Source organism: Geotrypetes seraphini, chromosome 3 (assembly GCF_902459505.1).
Source record: "Geotrypetes seraphini chromosome 3, aGeoSer1.1, whole genome shotgun sequence".
NCBI lineage: Eukaryota > Metazoa > Chordata > Amphibia > Gymnophiona > Dermophiidae > Geotrypetes > Geotrypetes seraphini.
Window position 1 is genome coordinate 40,416,671 of NC_047086.1, and position 24,314 is coordinate 40,440,984.

The following is a 24,314-nucleotide window of genomic DNA, read 5'->3' on the forward strand; positions in this document are numbered from 1 at the left end:
CCAACTCAATATCATCATAAAGCCTTCCTCCAGCTAAGATCCAAGGTCTTGGCAGGAGGTGGCACATTCTTCTTGAAATATCCCTGTAAATGTCTGGTCACATGGGAAACCAAATCAAGTGCATTTGGAAGTTTTTCTTAATATTTCAGTTCTAGGGTTCTAGAGAATGACACGGGGACAAATGTGTCCCCAACCCCTCAGGAACTCAATTTCCCCATCCCGTCCCCGTGAGTTTTCTTGCTTTCGCCTTCTCTACCCCATTCCTGCTAGCTCTGCCTTAACTGCACAAGCCTCGAACACTTATGGTTTTAAAGTGTTTGAGGCTTGTGCAGATGAGGACGGAGCTTGCAGGAATGGGGCAGGGACAGGAAAAGAACTGGCGGGGACGGGAAGGGAAAATGAGTTCCCGTGGGGACGGGGAAAAATTTGTCCCCTGTCATTCTCTATAGCACAGGTGTCAAAGTCGGTCCTCGAGGGCCAGAATCCAGTCGGGTTTTCAGGATTTCCCCAATGAATCTGCATGAGATCTATTTGCATGCACTGCTTTCAATGCATATTCATTGGGGAATTCCAGAAAACCCGACTGGATTCTGGCCCTCGAGGACCGACTTTGACACCCCTGCTCTATAGGGTTCAGAGGGTATAAATAAATTTCCTCCTCCCCAAGAAGTGGGCTTGAATTGTGTAATATTTTCTTAAAACTGTATCTTATACCGTTTTGACAAGTTGTTTTATTTTCTGTATTTCTTAATGATTTCTGAATGTTATGTTATATGAAGAAATCTCAATAAAAAAAAACAAAAAAAGCATGAGCGGATTAGAAATTATTCAGGTACTCAAAACATTTTTCCCTAACTGTCCCGGTGGGCTCCCACTCTATCTAATGTACCTGGGGCAATGGGGATTAAGTGACTTGCCCAGGGTGACAAGGAGCAGTGCGGGATTCGTACTCATAACCTCGGGGTGCTGAGGCTGTAGCTCTAACCACTGCACCACACACTCCCACTAATTCTTTCTGCAGATGGCACGTGACCATTGGCATACAACCCATCTGTCTAGAATGCCTCACCTATTGCACTGGAAAGAAATTTAAATGGAAAAAGATTTATGGACTGATGAAGATGTAAGTGCCGATTACTTAGTGGCTAATGTTTAGCCCTACGTGGTACCGCTGAGGTCCGAGAAGACATTATTATTGAACTTCAAGTATATTGAGCTCTTGGGGTTATAGAATACTTGCTTGGTGTTATTAATTTTAATATTAATCATGCTTTATGGAACATGCTTTATGGAAACCTCTCCATCACATACAAACTTCTCTCATTTCAAGCAAATTCACTGAATATACTAAAAGCCCTGTGAAGTTCCAGGACAGGTGTGGGAAGCCCTGCTCGAGATGCTAAAAGAGAGCAGAACTTTCATTTCTCTTTTTCTCCTCCTTCCTGGCCATAAAGAGGTATGGTGGGTTTTGTGGTTTTTTGAAAAACCTAGCGCAAAACAATAATAGAGCTACTATTTTAAATATGTTTATTGACCAAGACAAACAGGAAAACAAACATTCTTAAACAATTACTTTCTTCGACAGATGATTGTTTGACTCGTGCAAACAATTTCCCCCCATCTATCATACACACACTCACAAAAAAACCCTACATATGGAGCACATAACAAACCTTAGGTGTCATAACCCTGAATCACAAATTAAGCAAATAGCTATGAGCACAGATTGTCACGGAGGACCAAAATGGTTCCCAAATACACTGCAATTGCAATCCCTTTGCTGAGGTCATGTCAGAGATGTCTAAACGTTTATACTTTAACTGCTGCATCATCTATGTTTGCCATTGTGATAACAGCTTTAACTATATAAAATAATTTGGAACTGCTAATCAAGTAAATCCAAGAAAGAAACTAGCAAGTCATACCTTGTCTTTGGCTATAGCTGGTGGCTGCTTCAAAACTTCTTTCACTGTCTGTATGACAGTCTCGGTCCTCATCACGCTTATAGAGCGCACTAGCTCCACTAGCAAAAGCTGCTCCTCGCTGGCTGCAGGAATTACCTGAAAATAGGTTTTCATAAGGCATCGGAATATACTGTGATCAGGGTGAACGTCATTGAAGAGATGTTATGAATTTATAAACTGGAATTACTACTTATTTTTTTTTCCCCAATTCTTTATTCATTTTCATATCTCATAACAAGTATACAATAATCATTCAATATTCATACAATTCACTTGTATACTTCATATAATATTAAATCTTATATTATCCCCCTCCCCCCTTCCCTTCCACACATATCAACATTTTATTTGAATCTCACACATTATACCCTCCCAAACCCGTATCATATTATTCTTCTATAAAAAAAAAGTGTCTAATCATTCGAATATTCAATCAATGGCCCCCAAATTTTTTTAAACTTGTTATAATTTCCTTTTTGCATAGCAAGAATTCGTTCCATTTTATAAATATAACATATAGAATTCCACCAAAAAGTATAGTTAAGTCTTGTATAATCTTTCCAATTTCTAGTTATATTCTGAATGGCAACTCCTGTCATAATCATTAGTAATTTATTATTATTTGCTGAAATTTGACTCTTTGCTCTCATCATTGTTCCAAACAAAATTGTATCATATGACATAGCAACTGGATTTTCTAGAAAATAATTAATTTGAGACCAAATTGACTTCCAGAAGGCGTTAATACAAGGACAATAAAAAATTAGATGATCCAAAGTCCCTGCTTCTAGATTACAGTGCCAACATTTATTAGATCTAGAGCTATCAAACTTTTGTAAACGTACTGGGGTCAAAAGAGCTCTATGCAACAAAAAGAACCAAGTCTGTCTCATAGATGCCGACACTGTACATCTAATTCTCCAAGACCAAATTCGTGGCCATTGAGAAGCAGAAATTTGATGCTTAATCTCAATGCTCCAAATGTCTCTGAGACCCATTTTTTGTTTTTTATTTGTAAAACCATATATCAATTTATACCACTTAGCAGCTTGGTGACCCAAGAAATCCGCCTGGAAACATAGGATTTCCAAACTATATTGAGTATCAAGATCTTTCCATTCAGGGAACCCCTCCTGAATAGCCTGCTTCAGCTGCAACCATTTAAAACTTTGTGACTTAGTAAAACCATATTTATGTTGCAGCTGTGAAAAACTAAGCAGCTTACCATTTGAAATAACATCATTTAAAGTTCTTATTCCTGCAATGATCCATTGTTTCCAGAGAATTTTATGACCGCCTATTTTAATCTTGGAGTTTAGCCAAATGGATTGATTTAATGATTTAAAAATTGGAATAGGTGATAATTTAGTAACATATCTCAAAGTCTTCCAAGTATCAATCAAAATTCTATTCCCTTTGTATCTATTAGGCATTGGTATACTCAAAAGATGAACCAAATGTATAGGAAACATGAGTCGCCATTAAAATGAAGAATACGCCATATATCTATTAAATCACAAGATTTTACCAAATTATCTAGCCCTAATGATTTCATAACTCTACTTGGATTTTTATCCATAATTGAATCCATTACAGCATTGAAATCTCCAGCCACCATTAAATTAGAAGCAGCCAGTGGCATTAAAATTTGTAGTAGGTTCTTAAAAAACTCCATCTGATTCGTATTAGGAGCGTAGATGTTAAATAAGTCCAGGGTATTATTTTCCATGCTCATTTCAATATGCACCCACCTTCCTAATGGATCCATTTCTACCATCTTAAAATCAGCTGTACATTTTTTATTAATTAAAATGGCCACTCCAGCCTTTTTCCCATTTGCTGGAGCAAAAAATACTTTTGACATCCATCCCCCTTCCAGCTTTCTAGATTCTATTGTGGACAGATGGGTCTCTTGGATGAAATATGCATCCGCCTGTTGCTTTTTAAGGAAATTTAACATTTTTTTCCTTTTAATTTGGTGATTCAGGCCATTGACATTTAAAGAGTAGAATTTAGTCTCCATCTTTCAACTCAATAAAATTCCAGCATTGACACTCCAGTTTATATAAATGAAATTGATTAGACACCATCCTTCCCATAACATCCATAAAATATAAGAATATGATATAATATCCCCTACTACACAGATATTCTTTCCCTTTACTCTTAAATATCCCCCCTCCCCATATCCCTCCCTTCATTATGGATAAACTTGAACCACGCATAGGATATGCAACCACTTCCACCCCCCAGGCATTTATACATTGTCTCCCACATATAAATGTACTTTTTCCCATCTTATATCTTACTACCATGACATATTTTAAATATTAACATAACCATTTATTTCATTATTTTTCCATACTTTTATATAACCCAATTTCCAAAATGGTCAAATACCACCTTTACCTTTTTATCAATTCTCTTTTAAATCTTTTAAGTTCCCCCATATTCAATATTAATAAATGAACATTTCAAAACTTTACATATTTTATAAATCCTCCTTAAGTTCATCTCATATTCCTCCCTCCTCTCACTTTCACAGCATAATATCTATATTTCTTTTAATTTATTTATGAATATGCTTCTTTAAATATATTTATATTAGAGTTCTAAACCATTTCATTCAATTTCATATTCACTACATACATACATAAAAGAAGAAATGTAACATTTTCATAAATCCTTAGCATTCCATCCATTCTATTCCAGTCTTACTTTTATATTCCACTCCTATTAATATATTTCTGTCTTCTAAACCTTTTCTTCCTTACATAGTCATTGGTTCAGAGTTATTCAGAAAGTCTTTCAACTTCCCTGGATCCTCAAAATATAGTGATTTACTCCCATAGGATATCCTCATTTTTGCAGGGAAATATAAACCGTATTTATATCCTTTCTCTTTAAGCTGTGGTCTTAACTGCAGAAACTGCTGCCTCAATGCTGCTGTATTTTTTGCAAAGTCAGGCAAAAATAATAACTTTGATCCTTTATATGTCAAATTTTTGTCTGCTTTTGCCAACTTCAGCATTTCAAAGGCTTGCTGAAACCTTAACAGTTTAAAGATAAGCGGTCTGGGCTTTGACTGACTTTCTGACCATTGGAACGGAATTCTGTGTGCCCTTTCAATTTCAAGAGGTTGTTTTGAGTTCAGCTGAAAAAGCTTTGGTATTAAAGTCTCCAGAAACTTTATGGGATTATCTCCTTCCAATTTTTCCGCCAGCCCAATTATTTTTATGTTCTTCCGACATCCACGATTCTCATAATTTTCCAGTTGTTGTTGCATCTCTGAAATGATTTTTCTTTCAGATTTAAACTGAACCTCTGTTAGTTCCAACTGTTCCATTTTTTTTTCCAGTGTTGTCACTCTCTGGTTTGCCAATTCCAACTGCTTATTTATGTTGACAACCTCTTCCTTTACTTCCTGTATGTAATCTGTGTTCTTTTGTAGCATCTGCTGTATTTTTTCCAGCGCTGTCATCACTTCTTTTTTATCAATTTCTTCCTCATCCGGGAGTGCAGTCTTTGCCGGCGTCACATGATCATGCTTGACACGCTTAGCAGTGCCCACAAAAGCCGTCTCAAGTTTCGTCTGCCTTGAAGTTGCCATCCTCCGACTTTATAGTAAGTTCTTTTGATACAAGAAACTTTATTTTACAGTAAATTCTTCAGAATTAGTGCCTGGGGGAGCAGAGCAATGTGATCACACCTCCATCTTGTGCGTGTTCCAAGCCACGCCCTGGAATTACTACTTAAAAGTGACAGAGAAATATTGAAATACCAATTCTGAGGGTACAAGTGTAGAGCCCCTAGGGTTCTGTTTTAAATGTACCAAAAGTGACACCAAGAATAAGGGCTGGATGCACTAAAAACAGCTGTTAAGACCATGCGGGTTGCAGTGGGCCATTTTGAGCTGATTTCAAAATGGTGGTCTATGTTCAAACGGCTTCTCATGCAAATGAGTTTTGCAGAGGGTAGCTGTAATCTCATCCAATCGCTAGTTTTGAAAGCAATTCTCACACATGCACAGAGTCAGCAGGGAAAGCCCCAACAAATGAGCAACTGAGAAAGCTCAAAAGCAGCCTTCTATCAGCTGTTAGGGACTTTTTTTACTTTTTCTTTTTTAATGGCACAGATGTTGGTGCATGTGTGATACACACATACAATACCTGTCCCTATTAAAAAAAGTACAGGCTCCCCCCCCCAGACCTCTCACAATTCTGATCCTCCCCCCATCCGGAAGATCACACCTCCTCCCCTCCCATGAGGATCCTTGGCAGGAGGGATGCCCGCTCCCTCCTGCCTCAGCATGGTCTACTGCATCCAAGTTTCCAAATTCATTAAAATCTTACTATACCGCACCACTGGCAATCCTTCTGGGTGGTTTACAATCTAAAATTTAGTAATACAGTCAATAAACAAATCCCAAATAAATCACATATACATGAATCTGAGGTTAAAGGTTGAACTACAATTTTTATAGTAAAAGAGAGGGAAGGTAAGTACAATTTGGTAATCTTGTATTCTACAGCACAGTTCTTCAACTGCCGGTCTGCGGACCGGTGTCGGTCCGCAAAAAAATCTTGCCGGTCCGCAAAGGATTTGGGTCCCCGCCGCAAAGAAAGGTGCCGTCGCTGTGCCTTCGCCAGGACTCCTGCTGTGTATGCTTCCTGCTGTCTCCGCACCTCCAGACCAGCAGCGGCAGCTCTGTGTGCTTTTAACTTTGGCACAGAGCTGCCCCTAATCAATAGTTTAGCGCGGTTTCATGAGGCAGCCTCGGGGCCTTTGCTAGGCCGGCCTGCTTCAATGATGCGATGTGGGCCGGCCTAGCAAAGGCCCCGAGGCTGCCTCATGAAACCGCGCTGAACTACTGATTAGGGGCAGCTCTGTGTCGAAGTTAAAAGCACACAGAGCTGCCACTTGCCTAAAGACTCTTGGGCCGCTGAAGGAGGGCAAAGAGCAGCTGTCCTGGAGGTCTCCCTTTTTTCCACCTTTTTTTTTTTTCTTCAAACGGCAATGGGCCCCAGCATCGACATCAAGTAAGTTGCAAGGAACATTGGAAGCGGTTCTGCTCGGCCAAAGCTTCCCCTCTGACATAAGCCATCCTCAGGGGAAAGAAAGTGACCCGCAAAGGTGAGGGGAAGGAGGGCAGATGATGGAAGTTGGGGGGGGAAAGAGAGAAGGGGCAGATGATGGAATGGAGGAGATGAGAGAGAGAAGGGGACAGATGATGTTAGTTAGAAGAAGGGAGCGAGAGCAGAAGGCAGATGGATGTCAGTTGAGAGGGGAGAGCAGATGCTGAATGGAAGTGGGGAAAGAACACATACTGGATGGAAGAAGGAAATAAATAAAGGGGGAAGAAAATAGAACATCTGGGGAGGATGAACCTGGGAGGGCAATTCCCATTTTAGATGATGCAGCAGCAGCAGCTGGGAGGAAGGTGTCCACGTCCCTCTGGCTCATCTGTTGAGGTAAGGGGGAGGGAGTTGCAGAGACAGGGGTTACTTGAAAGTGGGGGAGAGTGGGCATCTCTCCTGCTGCGGGAGGGGAGAGTGGTTGGTTCGCGTCAGGATGATCGCATCGGGTATTTTAGTGCAGCAGGAGAGAGTGGACATCTCTCCTGCTACGGGGGGAGGTTTGCAGTGGTCACGTCGGGGATTTTAGTGCAGCAGAAGAGAGTTGGCATTTCTCCTGCTGCAGAGGGAGCATTCCAGTCGCACCAATGTAAATATATTTACCATTTCCTCTTTCTAAATTGGATCTACAGTGCCTCTTCCTTGTCCTGCAGATCCTGTAATTGTGTAGCTTTAATATGATCTTTAACATAACACTACTTCACCTCCTTTTCTTCCTACCCTGTCTTTTCTGAACAGATTATAGTCCAGTATAACTACATCCCAATCATGCGCCTCTGTGAACCATATATCTGTGATTGCCACTATATCCAACTCGTCTTCTTCCATCACAGCTTCTAGATCCAGAATCTTGTTTCCCATACTTCAAGCATTAGTATATACTGCTTTCCAGATATTACCCTCTTTTCCCATCCATGTAGCGGTTTTCAGTGATTTATTTACCTTAGGGCTTATACTCACCCTGCGGCTTTGATCACCCTGTCCCATCACTTCTAGTTTAAAGCCCTGTTCAGTAGATTAGCCAGCCTGCCGCTGTAGACAGTTCTTCCCTTCTTTGATAGATGTATATCATCTCATAGGAGGGGTCTTATGTATCTGAGCCAATGAGGGCCTTATGCCCCTCCCAATGCATCCCAGGATGCACTGAAAAGGCCCATCATTTTGCAGAAGTGGGGTCTGCCAGCAGGAGGGAGTGCATTTCCCTCCTGCCAGATTTCAATGATGACAATTCCTAAAAGGTATGGGGTGAGGGGAATTGGGGTGTTCTTGAGCTGGGGAGGTGGGTCTGACCTGACCACCCTAGCCCACCAGGGCTTTCTTTAGAGGACATTGGTGGGGTGGTGGGAGGGTCGGAAGGAGGGGTGATCATGTCGGGGAGGTGTGGTGGGGGGTCTAGACGAACTAAAACATGCTGAGGCAGGAGGGAGTGAGCAAACCTCCTGCCAAGGATTTTCACCAGAGTGGGGGCAATCTTTGGGTGGAAGGGTCAGGAGGTGTGGGGGGTCCGGGTGGCATGACGTGGTGGTGGTGGGGCCATCATCAGGTGGGGGGAGGGGTGGGCAGCATGGTAAAAAGAAAAAAATAGGGCAGACCTGTCGGCAATTTCGGGCCCTTACCAGCCATCGCTAGATGCCTTAGTGATGTACGAGACATCAATAGGAGGGCTTGCTTTAATATTAATGACCTCGTTTAAATACCAAGGTCATCTGCATGGTAGAGTCGTAGAATGAACAAATGCACGGAAAAGCACATGGTGGGTTATTTTGTACATTGGGTCAGCAAATTAGGTCGTTAGACAGTCAGAGAGTTTTGTGCATTCGGCCCTTAGTTTTTACTTTAACCTTGCAGTTTCAAAAAAAGGACGAGGTTTACGCTGCTCATTATTACCATAAGAGGAGGAAATAGATATTGGAGGGAACGTACCAGGGATATAAAATTTTGAACACAATTCAAATTCTTGTCTTTGGATTCTGCCTCCCTGGACACTGAACTGCAAGAGGGGTGAACACAATCTATCATCATGTTACACTACATACCTTTGCCCTAACAGCATTTTTGTTCTGTCGCCTTTCATTCCACACAAAAGCAATAGCAGCCATGAAATGAACACCATGGTTCATTGAGATTGGACCCAACAATTCAAGGATCTGCTGTCTCAAGTTCTGAAAAGAAGAGATAATTTGAAGAAATTAATATAAAGTGTTTTGGTGATGCACTTTTACTTGGCAAATTAATTCATTCAGAAGTGCTATATTAAAACAAATACAAACACCCCCCTCAAATTTCCCCAAAACAGTACATTAAATTAGTAATGTTACATATTCATAATTAATATTGCCACAAGGCAGAAAGCTCTTACTATAGGAAGGGTGAAGACCTGCGAGGACCCTTTTCTTCATACATGACTGTTTTAATAAACTAAATCTTAGATTAAAAAAATGAGGCTCTTCATCTTTTCTTATCATGACAAGAACCATTACTTGGAAGGTTCTTAATAGAGAATGAAACGGGGACAAATTTTTCCCCATCCCCAGAGGAACTCATTTTCCCATCCCAGCAAGTTCTTTTCCCGCCCCTGCCCCATTCCTGCAAGTTCTGTCCTCATCTGCACAAGCCTCAAACACTTTGAAATCATAAGTAGCAACATTCTAGAGCTCAGATTGTGATATCATAATGCCTCATTCCACCAATGCCTAAGCTCCGTCCTCATCTGCACAAGCCTCAAACACTTTGAAATCATAAGTAGCAACATTCTAGAGCTCAGATTGTGATGTCATAATGCCTCATTCCACCAATGCCTAAGCTCCGTCCTCATCTGCACAAGCCTCAAACACTTTGAAATCATAAGTAGCAACATTCTAGAGCTCAGATTGTGATGTCATAATGCCTCATTCCACCAATGCCTAAGCTCCGTCCTCATCTGCACAAGCCTCAAACACTTTAAAATCATAAGTAGCAACATTCTAGAGCTCAGATTGTGATGTCATAACGCCTCATTCCACCAATGCCTAAGCTCCGTCCTCATCTGCACAAGCCTCAAACACTTTAAAATCATAAGAAGCAACATTCTAGAGCTCAGATTGTGATGTCATAATGCCTCATTCCACCAATGCCTAAGCTCCGTCCTCATCTGCACAAGCCTCAAACACTTTAAAATCATAAGTAGCAACATTCTAGAGCTCAGATTGTGATGTCATAATGCCTCATTCCACCAATGCCTAAGCTCCGTCCTCATCTGCACAAGCCTCAAACACTTAAAATCATAAGTTTGAGGCTTGTGTGGTTAAGGCAGAGCTTACAGGAATGGGGCAGGGACAAGAACAGTGACAAAACTTGCGGGGATAGGACGGGGAAAATGAGTTCCTGCGGGGATGGGGAAAAATTTGTTCCCGTATTATTCTCTAGTTCTGAGGCAGTGCCCACTTAGTGGTCAGGGCAGAATGATAAGGGGAAGAGACTAAGAGAGAGGTCTTTTCAAAAATGCCCAAGTGAAAAAAAAAAATGTCTAGTACAAAACATCCCATAAAAAAGTCCATCTTACAGCTTTTATAAACAGGGAATACAATGAGAATTCCTGTTTGAAAATAAATGAAGAGGAGGGTATCCTTGCACCGAAAATGTCCAAAATGAACAGCTATTTTCCAAAATGAAACGTCCAACTTAAAAACAGTGAAAAACAATGGACAAGAATGTCTGCCTGGCAACATTTGTACCAAAAATGGCAGAGACCTCCCTGCAGAGCAAAGGAGCAGCCTAGTGGTTAGTGCAGTAGACTTTCAACAACAGCACCCAGGTACAAATCCCACCTTAAACTCATTTAGAATTGTTTCGTGAGTCCTCCAGGAACTGAAGAAAGCCTACAGTTGATACTACACCACTACAATAATTTTCAGGCCTGTAGTGTGGCAGGGGCACAGCATCCACTGGAAGATTAAGGAGAGGTTATGCCTTAATTCCTCCAGTAGTCTGTTGCTCATTCAGAGCACCTTTTTGTAACTTGGACTCAGAGGTGTAGCAAGGGTAGGAGGTGCTTAGGGCAGAGGCGCCCCCCCACACACACACACACACCACACTTGGGTCCTCCTTTCCCCCTTGTACCTCTTTAAATCTTCGCCAGCATGAGCAGCTTCTCGCACCGGCATTGGCTTTCCCTCCGACGTCACTTCCTGTCTCCAAAACCAGGAAGTTATTTCAGAGGGGGGCACAAGCAGCAGCTCATGCTGGTGAAGATTTAGAGGTTCAGGGGTAAGAGAGGGCGCGAGCATGGTGTGTGTGTGTGTGTGTGGGGGGGGGTGCGTATAGGTGCCAGCACCCCCACCTAGATGATGCCCAGGGCAGTCTGCCCCCCCTTTTACTATACCACTGTTTGGACTTGTTCTGAATGCTGTGCTGCCGAGGGTGGGGAGGGGAGAGAAGGAGGGAGAAGGAAGACCAGGGAAGGGAGGTGGATCCAGAAAGAAGTCCTTGTGTTGTGTATGTGATATGGGAAGACTGAGTTCTGCATGAGGCACTGAGCTGACCCTGGAAGGAGCCAATGGAATTACTGAGTGTCCTGGATGGATTAGGAAAGAGAGGCAGGGAGCTACTGAGAGGAATGAAAGAAAATGTGAAAGGGCTGCTGCAGGCTGAAGAAAAGAGCTGGCAACTGCAAGAATTTTACATGAGAAGCAGAGCTACTTGGGCGAGAGGGCACTCATATAAGCACCATAAGCAGAAGACAGCAGAACAGCACCAGAAGTCTGTGTATGTGTCTGAAGGATGAGAGTGCATTTGTGTGTATGTCTGAAGAGCAGAATGCATGAGTACATTTGAAGAGCAAAAGAGTGCATGTACATATTATGTAAGAATAACCATACTGGATCAGACCTGCCAAAAATTAGTAGCACATTCCAATTGTATTTCCCTTATTTGTGCCTTTTTCTTCATTTATTGTAGTTCCATCCTTATTCCTTATGTGGCAGGTTAGTCCGTGGCTGTTCTTGTCTATATAATATATGTTTTACTATATTCCTGATTTTATTATGTATACCACTTAGAAATTATTATAAGCGATAGTATCCAATTTTAAATAAACCGATGCCAGGGCAAGCAATTTCAATAGCAGACTATGAATTTTTCCTCCAGGAACTTATCCAAACCCTTTTTTTTAAACCCATTTACGTTAACTGCTGTTACCACATCCTCTGGCAACATGTTTCAGAGCTTAACTATTCCCTGAGTTAAAAAATATTTTCTCCTATTGGTTTTAAAATTATTCCCTGTAATATCATTGAGTGTCCCCTAGTCTTTCTAATGTTTGTTTGTTTTTTTCTGGTGGGGACAATGTTATAAATAGATTTTCCTTTTAAAAATCTAAAGTGGAGAGGAGGGTACTCTTCAGCCTGGGGAACTGACCGAGCTATTTTCGTTTGGAATTTGCCCCCTAATACTGCTTCCACTCTGTCTAGATTCTTTTGGTTCATAGTCTGTCGCGTGCGAGACACCAGCTCGCTGACAATCCAGGGCTGACAATTTGGCGCAAGAAAGTGCGCCGCGGAAAAACTTAATTTTAAAGAGCTCGGAAGCGGGGTGTGAGTGGAGAACCCCCCCATACACACTTTACTGTATAGTGTTCGTGCTGCTGTTGGGGGGGTAATTGGGAGGTTGGAACCCTGCATTACAGAGAAAACGGAACTTTATACGATTTTTGCACCCCCACCCCAACAGCAGCGCAAACACGATGCAGTAAAGTGGGGGAGGGGGTTCCCCACTCACAGACCCCCGTCGGAGCTCTTTAAAACCAAGTTTTCCCGTGGCGCACTTCTTTCTTGCGCCGAATTGTCAGTACTGGCTTGTCAGCACGCTGGTGTCTTGCGCGTGATTATCCCGTCACCATTCTGTCAGAGGCCCCAGCTAAATATTTTCTTTTGCTTCTATAATTTGTGAAGCCTTTTTGACATTTAAAACTTCCTAAATTTATACCTCAGACATATCCCCTTTAAACCCCCCCCCCCAGTTTGGGACAGTTCATCCTCGACATCTGTGGTTTACAGTACTCCAAAAGGTAAAAGTGACTTGCCCAGCATCCCTAGTTCTCAGTCCACTGCTTTAACCATAAGCTAAGTCTACATAAGAACATAAGAAATGCCTCCGCTGGGTCAGACCTGAGGTCCATCATGTCCAGCAGTCCGCTCACGCGGCGGCCCAACAGGTCCAGTACCTGTGCAGTAATCCTCTATCTATACCCCTCTATCCCCTTTTCCAGCAGGAAATTGTCCAATCCTTTCTTAAACCCCAGTACCGTACTCTGCCCTATAACGTCCTCTGGAAGCGCATTCCAGGTGTCCACCACACGTTGGGTAAAGAAGAACTTCCTAGCATTCGTTTTGAATCTGCCCCCTTTCAACTTTTCCAAATGCCCTCTTGTTTTTTTATTTTCTGAAAGTTTGAAGAATCTGTCCCTCTCGACTCTCTCTATGCCCTTCATGATCTTGTAAGTCTCTATCATATCCCCTCTAAGTCTAGCTGGACAACACTGTTTAAACTATAACTGCACTTCTGTAACACCAACTTCAACTTGTCAGCCAGGTAAATATGTTTGTCCAAACAAGATTTAACTGTGGTGGTGGTTGGAGTCGAGGGTAGAATACTCAAATCTCAGAGTTTGTAAGTTGGACAAATCTTTTGAATATTGAACCTGTAGCAGATTAAAGCAAAAGCAAAAAAAAAAAAAGATCATCCAGTCTGGCAGTTACTACTATCCACAAAGCTAAGGCTTTATCTTAGTTGTAGACATAAAGCACAATTTCCTTTGCCAAGCCAGCTTTCATCATCATCTTCCATTTAATGCCATGCTCCTAACAGATAGGCATTTAAGATCCTATTTTTAATCTCTTTGACAAGATCCTGCAATAATTCAAACTAGAGAATGACAAGGTGACAAAATTCGTCACCGCTCCCGTCCCCGCGGATAACCGCGGGAAACCATTGTTATGTCATTCTTTAAGGAGAGAGGGAAGAATCGGAGTATGAATGGCCACAACCACTGACCCTCAAGCTTTGCGTTGAAGAATGCTGGTGTAGAAGGACTGAGGTTGAAATAGACACTAGAAAACGACATGGGATTATTTCCCGTGGTTATCCGCGGGGACGGGAACGGTGGTGAATTTTGTCACCATGTCATTCTCTAATCCAAACCACCACCAGTGTGGCACAGTGGTTAAAGCTACACCTCAGCACCCTGAGGTTGTGGGTTCAAACCCATAGTGCTCTCTGTGACCCTGGGCAAGTCACTTAATCTTTTGCTGCCCCAGGCACATTAGATAGATTGTGAGCCCACCAGGACATAGAGGGAAAATGCTCAACGTACCTGTCTGTAAACTGCTTTGAGTGTGGTTATATAACTACAAAAAGGCGGTATACAAGTCCCAATCCTTTAAATACCTGGCCTCCCAGGTCATGGCTCTCAGATTTAGTAGATCAGGCTTACAGAGAGAAACAAATTAATGTATCTGACCCTGTGATAGTCCTCATCCAAGTTACACAGAATTTTTGATGCTCTGACCTTTGTTGATCCTAGGTTGACAGTGGTAACAGATGCTGCAGCTACTGTTTTCTCTGAAGAATCAGCCTGATACAAAACACTCCATAGGAGAGTTACGGAAGACATGATCATATGAAGGATCGATAGGATTCCACTACGAGCTTCAACCAAGTGCTTCTGGTCCACATTAACCAACAACTAATAGGAAAAAAAAAATACCCCAGCATCAAGCAATTTTATACATCACATATGCAGACAAAGCACTTATGCCCATTACAGGGTCTAGAGGTGACAGCAGCATCCCTTCCCAGCTCATGTTCATTTCCCTTTCTTTATAAAGATTGAGAAAACCTTATTGGCATGACAATTTCACATGTGGCCAAAATAATTCATTAAGGGGATTTGCTTTGCTTAATCTTTGTAAACCGCATAGAACTTCACGGTATTGCGGTATATAAGCTGTTATTATTATTATTATTTATCTGTTGCAGCTAACAAATGCGATTGGTGTTAGCATACACTAGGGGAGGGGGAGTTATCAATGTGTGCTACCACTAATGTGTTATTTTTTTACTCTAATTATTAACTAGGACTCATGATATAAAATGGGACCTGTGCTAAAATAACATATCATAACAGTAGCCCACATCGAGAAATTCCCTCTAAACATTTGTAAATTACCCCTTAAGAGAGTAATTTTATAAAACATTTCCAGCATGCCTAGCTCATGTGGTACGGAGACACTTGGATTTACCTATTAAATTTCCTTTGCTCGAGTCCTATTCAGTAGTGCTGCCTGATTCACGATTCGAATTGATTCAATTAAAAAAAAAAAATAGGCCTCCCGATTCAATAGCCGACCCTTCCCCGTGCCTTCCTAAAGCAGGAGCTGCAGCGCTGCCTCTTGCTGGCCATCCGCTGCTGCTCCTGCTTGAGGGGGGAGGGTCGGTCAGAAAGGCCTCCCCCAGCTTGCCCACTCTTGCCTCCCTGCTCTTACCTCTTTAGGCTAATAGGGCAGCTTGCAGACTCGCTGGTGTTATAGCGATCCCTGCAGCTGCCCTTGGTCCGCAGCGGCACATTCTTTCTGCCGCGATCCTGCCCCTGCTCTGACGTCAGGGGCAGGATCGCGGCAGAGAGAACGTGCCGTTGAGGACCAAGGGCAGCTGCAGGGATCGCTATAACACAGGGCGGAGCGTTATAGTGGGAGGGCATCATCTTTGCTGGGCCCGAGCCCTGGAAAGCTACCCCCGGAGGCAGGTTCAGGCCTGGAGGATGAGCTGCTCATCTCCCAGTACCACCAACTCTCTGGCTGGGAGCTGGAGGCCGCAGGAGCTGGCACTGGAGAGCACCATGGACATGCAGGTGAAGGGCGGGAGCTCCTCCGGGAACCCACCGCCGCCACGGACCGAGGAGGAAGAGCTGCAGCGCAGGCGGGGAGCAGTCAGCCCCCGAAGATCTGCTGAGACTGCAGAGAGTCACCACCAGTCAGTACTGGGCTCTATAGCCGTGCCGCTGCCTTATTACGGGAGCCTGGGCCTTAGGATGGGGTTAACTAGCTACCTTGGGCCTTATAGGTGCGTTATTGCCTTACTGTCTCCACAGTCTCCTAGAAGAGGTGGTGGACAGAGACTGTCTGAATTCAAAAGGGCCTGGGATAAGCACGTGGGATCTCTCGAAGAGAGAAAGAGATAATGGTTACTGCGGATGGGCAGACTGGATGGGCCATTTGGCCATTATCTGCTATCATGTTTCTATGTTTCTAAGACTTCTGAAGAAATTTTAAAAAAGTTATGGGATAGGAGGTAATGTTCTATTATGGATTAAGATCTGTTTAAAAGATACGTAGCAAACAGAGAGTAGGGTTAAATAGTCAGTTAGGGCGCTGGTCTTTGACCGGAGGGCTGCTGCATGAGCAGACTGCTGGGCATGATGGACCATTGGTCTGACCCAGCAGAGGCAATTCTTATCTTATCTTACCAGCGAGCCTGCAGACTGCCCTATTAGCGTTAAGGAGGTAAGGACGGGGAAGGTGCAAGCTGCGGGGGAGCATGTGTTCGTTCGCAGCGGGTGGAGGGGGGGGTGAGCAGGCCTTCACAGCAGGAGCAGGCCTTTGCGGCGGGAGGAGGAGAAAATGTGCCTTTACAGAAGGGGGGAATAAGCATCCTGGAGGGAGCAGGCCTTCGTGGGGGGAACAGGTCTTCATGGTGGGGAGCAGGCCTTCAGGGCAGGGAGGCAGGCCTGTGCAGAGGGAGGAGGAGGAAGGAGTAAGAGAGGGGAGGGGAGATGCCAGACCTGGGTTGAAGTGAAGGGAAGAGAGAGACCAAACCAAAAAGAGGGGGAGGAAAGCAGAGGAGAGGTGCTGGACTAATGGGGAGAGAGAAATGCAAGACCACAAGGGGAAGGGTACAAGAGGGACAGATACTGCTTCAAAGTAGGTGGGCAGGGTGCAGGATGGCAGAAGCGATAGTAGGAGAAAGCCTGTACCTGGGAAGGGGATACAAGAGGTAAGGAAGAGAGAAAGAAGCTGGATGTGGGGAGAGATAAAATGCTGGGCATGGAGGGAGCATAGGAACGGGGACAGTACAGGAGAGGAGAATAGGGACAGGGACACAGAAGAGAGATGCTGGATGAAAGGGTAGTTGAGAAAAGGAGAGATGGTAGTTCTGTGGATGGTGGGGGTCCATCGCTGCAACTGCGGGGGGGATGGAAATGAAAAAAAGGAAAGATGCCGGACTTCTGGGGGAGGAAAGGGAAACATAAGGGGAGGACAGAGATGAAGATGGATGGTTAGCATGGAGAAAGAAGAAAGAAGGAGAGCCTGATCAGAAGACAACCATTTGAAAAATGACCAAGACAACAAAAGGTAGGAAAAATAATTTTATTTTCTGTTTTGTGATTACAATACGTCAGATTTGAAATGTGTATCCTTCCAGAGCTGGTAATGGACCGCAAACGTGAGCTAGGATTTAATAGAGAGAGGAAAAGTATTTTTTGTTTATTTTGTTTACACCACAGGACCAATGTGGGTAGGAGAGGGCAAAGGGGGTGAAGAGGCTATAAAATAAAACCACCAGGATGTTAAAAAAAAAAACAATACCCAATTGGACAGGAAAATCGAATCGAATCTAACAAATCGATTCAATAGGCTGAATCGAATCAAAATTTTTTTTCCTGAATCAGGCAGCACTACTATTCAGATCAGTCCAGAGGAGTGGGCTATGTTCCTCTGCCTGTAGATGGAGCCAGAGACAAATAAAAGTTCAGAGGTGACTCCAATCCCATTATAGTGGGCTGGAGTTGCCTTCAGTTCCTCAGTTTTCTAAGCTAAGGCAACCAAAGGTGATTGTTATGTTTTTGGTTTACAATTCACCAACAAAGCCAGCCTAATTTCTCTGTCTGCCAAATTGGTACAGAAATGCTGACCAGGTCTTAATTGATGTAAACTGCAGGAACCACAGCTCAATCTGGGAAACATTGAACCCATCCACCCAGCACCTGCTTGTTCCCAAACCAAACCAAGTGCACTGGGTACAAAACCTGTAGTCCAGTTATCAAAGCCAACCACAAAATACTTTTTTAAAATATGCGGTAAATATAAAAGGAACCCTCAGACATAACATTCACTGACACATAACTCCCCACTGGGATGTATATGGGCTTTAAGGGTGACTACTAATTTTATCTTTCATCAGGTCATTTTTGTGTTAACAAAACACTAGTGTACCATAAACCCTTGTTAGTGCTCAACGAGTGACCAACTGAAGGTCCAACTAATTATATATAAGAAAATATAAAACCAGATCATTTGTCTGTGTGAAATGCTCCAGTGTCCACAAAATCAAGTAGATCATTGTCTCAAATCCCTGCCTCCTCCTAGAATAGTACTTTATTAAAAATGTGTGTGTGTTGGGGGGGGACTTCTTATTTGGCTGAAGCAATTTGAGACAACAGCCTATTTATCTAATCCAATCTAATCTTCCATTTATGAGTCACACAAACCTATACCAGCTCAAGGCGACAGATCAAAGAGGCAGTGGGAAAGTAGTAGGGGATGGGGGCATGGAGAAGCAAGAGGAGGGACCTAGAAGTAGGGGGTGCTATACAGAAGCTGAAACAGTTAATTGTCAAAGAGGTGGGTTTTCAGGTTTTTTCTGAATGTGGTGTAGTTTGTCTCTTTCTTGATTGCTTCTGATAGGTCATTCCAGGTTTTTACACCCAGATAAGTTAGCATAGAGTAGAAAATTTGCTTGTAGTGGAGGTATTTTGTGGATGGCAGGTTTAGTTGGATTCTGTTAAGGATTCTTTTTGATGTCGACCAAACAGTAGAGAATAATTGGATGAGAGGGGCTGCTGAGTTTCTGTATAGAATCTGGTGTAGGATACATGACGTTTTGAAAATTATTCGGGATAATATTGGGAGCCAGTGTAGTTGCCTGATGAAGGTTGTGATTGAGTCATATTTCTTTAATTTGTAGATTAGTCTAATGGCTGTGTTCTGGATGAGCTGGAGTTTGTGGATAAGAGCGGTGTTGATGCCAAGGTAGGCGGAATTGCAATAGTCTAGTTGAGGTAAGACCATCATCTGAATGATCAGAGCAAAATGATGTGGGTGGAAGTATGGTCTTGTGAGTCGCAGTTGACGCATAGTGTAGATGGTCTTTTTCCAAAGGTTAGAGATTTGAGGTTCCATTGTGAGTGTCATCTAAGATGCAGTCTAATACCTTGGTGGATTCTTCCATTGTGAGAGTGATGCCTGATGAAAGAGTAAGATTAGATATGACATTCTGTTGTGCGGTGCAGAAACCAATGGCTTTGGTCTTGGTGGTGTTCAGTTTCAACTTGTTCGTTGCCCAGGTTTGGATTTTATCTATATTATTTGAGTTTTTTTGGGCAATATTAGGATGGTTATTGGTTATGGGGATGAGGAGGAGGATGTCATCGGCATAAGATAGTACAGTTTTGTCTTCCATTTAGATGTGTCCCAGCGAGCTCATGAATAAATTGAATAGGATTGGGGATAATGGAAAGCCTTGTGGGACACCACAGAATGCCTTCCAAGAGTTGGAGTATACTTCTTGCTTTTTGACCATGTATTCTCGATTTTGTAGGAAGTCGGTGAACCATTTCAGTACAGTCCCTGTCATTTCGATTTCCGAGAGTTTGGTTAGGAGTAGTTGGTGGTCCACTGAGTTGAAGGCTACAGAGAGATATCAAATTGGAGTAATATTGCCTGATGACCTGTTTGATTTTAGTGATTTTAGTGATGATGAGGAGCTCCGTGCTGTGCTTATTTCGGAAGCCGTATTGGGACGTATGAAGGCAGGAGTGTTGCTCTATGTATGAGGCTAGCTGCTTGCTGACATGGGACTCAAGGATTTTAGTGAGGATCGGAATGCCAGCAATCAGTCTGTAGTGGCTGTTTTTTTTTTTAATTTATTTAGCTTTTTCAAATGAAATCACAAGTATCCACCTGTTACAGTAATACAGAGTATACAGTGAAAGAAAAGTTCCCAAAGTTTATAAAGAATTCAAGCCTAATCACTATTTAGGAATCCTTGAGAATTATATATATCAGTTAATCATAATCTTAATCTCTTAATTAGCCCTCAAAAAGATTGGAGAAGCAATTTAAGAAAAGGCAAGGAGGTCTTAAGAAAAAAAAATCATCGTTATCAAAAGAAATGGCTTAAAGTGCTTTTCACGGCCCTAATTTTCTGCAACCCTACAGTATTTTCTTAATATCCAAGAAGATTCGGAGGTGCTCGGGAAGGAAAGAGACATATTTAATTCCAGTGTATCTTACTAAACATTTACAAGGATAACTTAGTACAAAAGTAGCTCTCAGGGCTTTAACTTCTTCTCTCATAAGTAAGAACAATTTCCTCCGATCTGGAGTAGATTTTGTAATGTCAGGGAATATCCAAATTCTCTGACCCAGGAATAAGCTCTGAACATGTCGGAAGAATATTTTCAATATAGCATTAAGGTCTTGTTCAAAAACAAAGTATATTATCAAAGTAGCCCGATATTCTATTTCTTCCTGGGAGTTTTCCAAAATATCAGTTAAGTTATTTAAATCGAGAGGTTATGATCTGGCAGCCTGTGTGTCTTGTAATGAAGAATCAACTTTCTTAGGAAGATAGTATATCCTATTTATAGGTGGAATTGAGTCCAGAGGAAACTTTAAATTTTCAATAAGGTATTTTTTGAACATATCTAATGGAGAGGTAACTGAATATTTAAGAAAATTCAAAATTCTAAGATTAAGTCTTCGATTATGATTTTCAAGTTGCTCAATTTTCCTTTGGAGGAAAAGTCTTTCTTTAGTAAATGTTGCTGTAAGATTTTGAAGTAAAGCAATTTCTTTATTGACTTGGTCAAACTTTGTGTTAGTTTCAAATTGGATATTACACACAGAAACTGTAAGATCATCCAATTTATTCACAATTGTTGAGATCTCACCGGCAGATTTGGTAATGTCTACTTCTATCCATTCTAGCCATCCAATGTCACCTTTGAGGAGTGGCTATCTTCTGCTCCTGCCGCTGTTAATTCTCTGGCGCTCAAGCCAGCGTGAGGCCCTCCTCTGCGTGAAGCCGTCAGACTCGTCAGGTCCTCAGAGCTCACGCTCTCAACATCACTGACGCCGGGATAGGTGGCAGTCGGATTGCCGGAGGGGAGAGCAAGATCTCAAGTCCCACAGCTCTGGTGGCTCCTTCCATCGGAGCTATCACTGGTTTCCTGCCCCCTTCGATATTGGCCGGACTGCTTGTAAAGAAGCATTCCATCGACATCTGTCCCAGTGGGGGGGGGGGGATCCACCCGGATAAAGCCCTTACGTTTGGTATGAGGCATCTTCGACAGATTCCAAATCTGAGGTAATAAGGTGGTAATTGTAAGGAACAACTGAGCCCAACTTAAAAGCTGTTACCATGTCGCCGCCATCTTGATTCTCCCCAATCTGCTTGGGCTGTTTTTGGTATAGGGGTTAAGGCTATTTTACCCATTTCTTTGGGTAGGTGCTGCTTCGTAAGGCTAGCTTTGATATTAGTTTATTGGTATCAGGGATGGAAAGGTTAGTGAATGTCCAGATTTGGTCTGCTTTTATGGGTTCAGTGTATTTCGAAGAGTTGTGTTGGGAAGTGTTTGTTGTGGCTGTCTCTGCAACTTCCGATTGGACCAATTTGACTTTGTTGAGGAAGAAATCTGCTAGTTCTTGGGCTGAGATTTTATTAGAGTAGGTTGGTTTAGGGGGTATGTCAGTTGTCATACCAGGCAAAACAGTTTTTTTGCTGTCAGTTGTGTTGTTTCCTAGTTTACTGACATAGTAGTTTTTAGATATATTGTCTTTATATTTATTTATGGATGCTCTCCATTGTGTTCTGGTGTCTTGTTTTTCCTCCATTTCCTCTCTAGACATCTGCATAGTTGTTTGTCTAGTCTTAAGGACTCCGTAAACCAGGGTGAAGTTCAGTTTGATTTTATTATGCGCGAGTGGAGGGGAGTTACGGTATCTAGGGTTTTGGCTATGATTTTGTTCCAGTTGGTTATCATTGAGGCAATGTTATTCATGGGGGGAGGGAGAGATTTTGAGACCATGTTCCAGAAGAAATCAGGTCTTGTTTTCTTGTGGACTAGTCTTTTGGCTTTGGAGTTTAGGTCTATGTCAGTTTGGTTTAAGCAGAATTCTAGGAGAAAGTGATCTGTCCATGGGACAGGGGACCATTTGGCCCTATTGACTAGATTTGGGGGAGAGGATGCAAACAGGTATAGGGTATGGCCTTTTTCATGGATGAGGCCTGAGGGTATGATTGTGATTTGGCAGTCCTCAAGTAGAGTCTTGAGTTTAGTGACTTCTTTATTTTCTGCAGATTCAAGGGGTAGGTTGATTTCACCGAGTATGATTAGTTTGTCATGTTGACAAGTGAGGTTTGTTATTATTTCCATCATTTTTGTGATGGATTCTGAATTAGTGCTAGGGGGTCTGTAGAGTAGAATTCCGATGACGTTCTTGTGTGCAGGTGATTTATTCTAGGTCAGGTTGAAAGCTTCAGTCTGCCTCAGTGACGGTATATGAGTTTTTGTGGATTATTACCAGGCCACCTCCATGTTTGAGCTTTCTGGGAAGATGAAGAATGTTGTGACCCTGTGGGTAGAGGTGTAGGAGTTCAGGGTTTTTGAGATCTTTCGGCCATTTTTCTGTGATGAGCGTCAGAGCAATGTCCTTGGATGTGATTAGATCATTTAGGATGAAAAGCTTGTTTACCACTGATCAAGCGTTAACATACATGTAGGCGACGGTGTTTTGTTTTGTTTAGCATTTTGTAGGTAGTGGGTTGTTGAGGGGTTTAGGATTTGTTTGTTTTCGGTGTCTGTGGTGGTTGTGTTTCTTCCAAGAGTATAGGGAGAATGTAATCCGTCGGTTGTTTTTGAGTTGTTTTGAGTTCCGTCGGTTGTTTAAGTTATATAAAGCTGTGAGGGTGGAGAAGCATAGCAGAGGAAGTATAGGAATAAGAGGGGGTTTCATCATAAGGGTAGGAGTGAGTGTTGCTGACTGGGTGAGAATTAAGGCGTTGTGTGTCTCTTATCTTGTGAGATTTGATACCCTATAGGTGTGGGTTTGGTTAATGAATATAGTTGTGGAGCCGGTGGTTTGTAAGGTGAGCATGTGGCTGTGTTTGTATGGTGTGCGTGTGACTGTGGGGCTGTTTGGCTTCCTTTGGTTTTGTACTTCTGTATTCAGTATTCTCAGCGGTTGTCGTTGTCTGTTTGTTGTCTTTGTCTGTATCTGTTGTGTTTGTTTTGTCTGTTTTTGTTGTCTTGACTGTGTTTTTGTCTGTTTGTAGTTTTGTCTGTATTGCTGCCTGTATTCCTGACTGAGCGCTTTTTGGTTTTGTTCATCGCAATGGGCGTCAGAAGGCAGAGCTCGTCTCCCACACTCTTCCCTTTTGCCTCCCCTGCAGCCTCTGGTCTGTGCTGGGCTGAGGCAGCTCCCGGCAACAACGAAGCTACCCTGAAGAACGAAGAAAATTCAAAATCGGCGCTGCAAGGGGCGTCGGGAGGCCTGTGGGTCATGATTTTATGCATGCTATATATATCTTTACTTGGATAGGTTTTGTAGCTTTTTGCTTGTCTAATAGTTGGATTTTTGTTTGGACTGGTATTTACTGCAAATATGTTGGGTGACATGCTTAACTACCATGACTTACCCTACAGTGCATCACCTTCCTTACCCCCCCCCCCCACACACACACACCCTCCTAGACATAATGAAAGCAAGAGGGAGAATGAGTTGCACTTGCCTATCTTTTGCCCAGTTGCATGCCTGCTCCAAAGCCAGGCAAATTGCACTACCTGACATGCTGAACTGCTATATGTCACCCCTTCTTTCTTCCAGAATACTAAAGGCAATCTGGGGGAGAAGGGGGAGGGAAGAGTCTTACCATATTAGATCCCTGGACTGAGTCTGAATGCCACACTAAAGAAGAGTGGGAAGCAGCCTGAAAAGAGGCTGTGTTGTCAGTAGTTCCTGCTGTTGGATCCAAATCGGGTGAAAAGTCACCACACACTACCTTGTACAGGACCCACTTGTGTAGGAACTCAGACCTCCTACTGAGTACTGTGAAGGAGGGAGGAAAATCAGCCACAAAGCACTGTAGTCCACAGCATCCCCAGGACTCGATCTATGCTCTA

At 42.7% G+C, this 24,314-nt stretch overlaps 1 protein-coding gene across 4 annotated transcripts in view; it reads right to left on the reverse strand.

Moving 5' to 3' along the window:
* Nucleotides 1-24,314, reverse strand: part of DOP1A (DOP1 leucine zipper like protein A) — a 284,642-nt gene that overhangs the window by 86,816 nt on the left and 173,512 nt on the right. For all 4 annotated transcript variants that reach the window (XM_033937929.1, XM_033937930.1, XM_033937928.1 and 1 more), the window contains 3 exons: nucleotides 14,643-14,819; nucleotides 9,136-9,261; nucleotides 1,926-2,060 (listed from right to left, as the gene is read on the reverse strand). In XM_033937929.1, coding sequence (XP_033793820.1) covers nucleotides 1,926-2,060; nucleotides 9,136-9,261; nucleotides 14,643-14,819 — 438 coding nt within the window. The remainder of the gene's footprint in view (nucleotides 1-1,925; nucleotides 2,061-9,135; nucleotides 9,262-14,642; nucleotides 14,820-24,314) is intronic.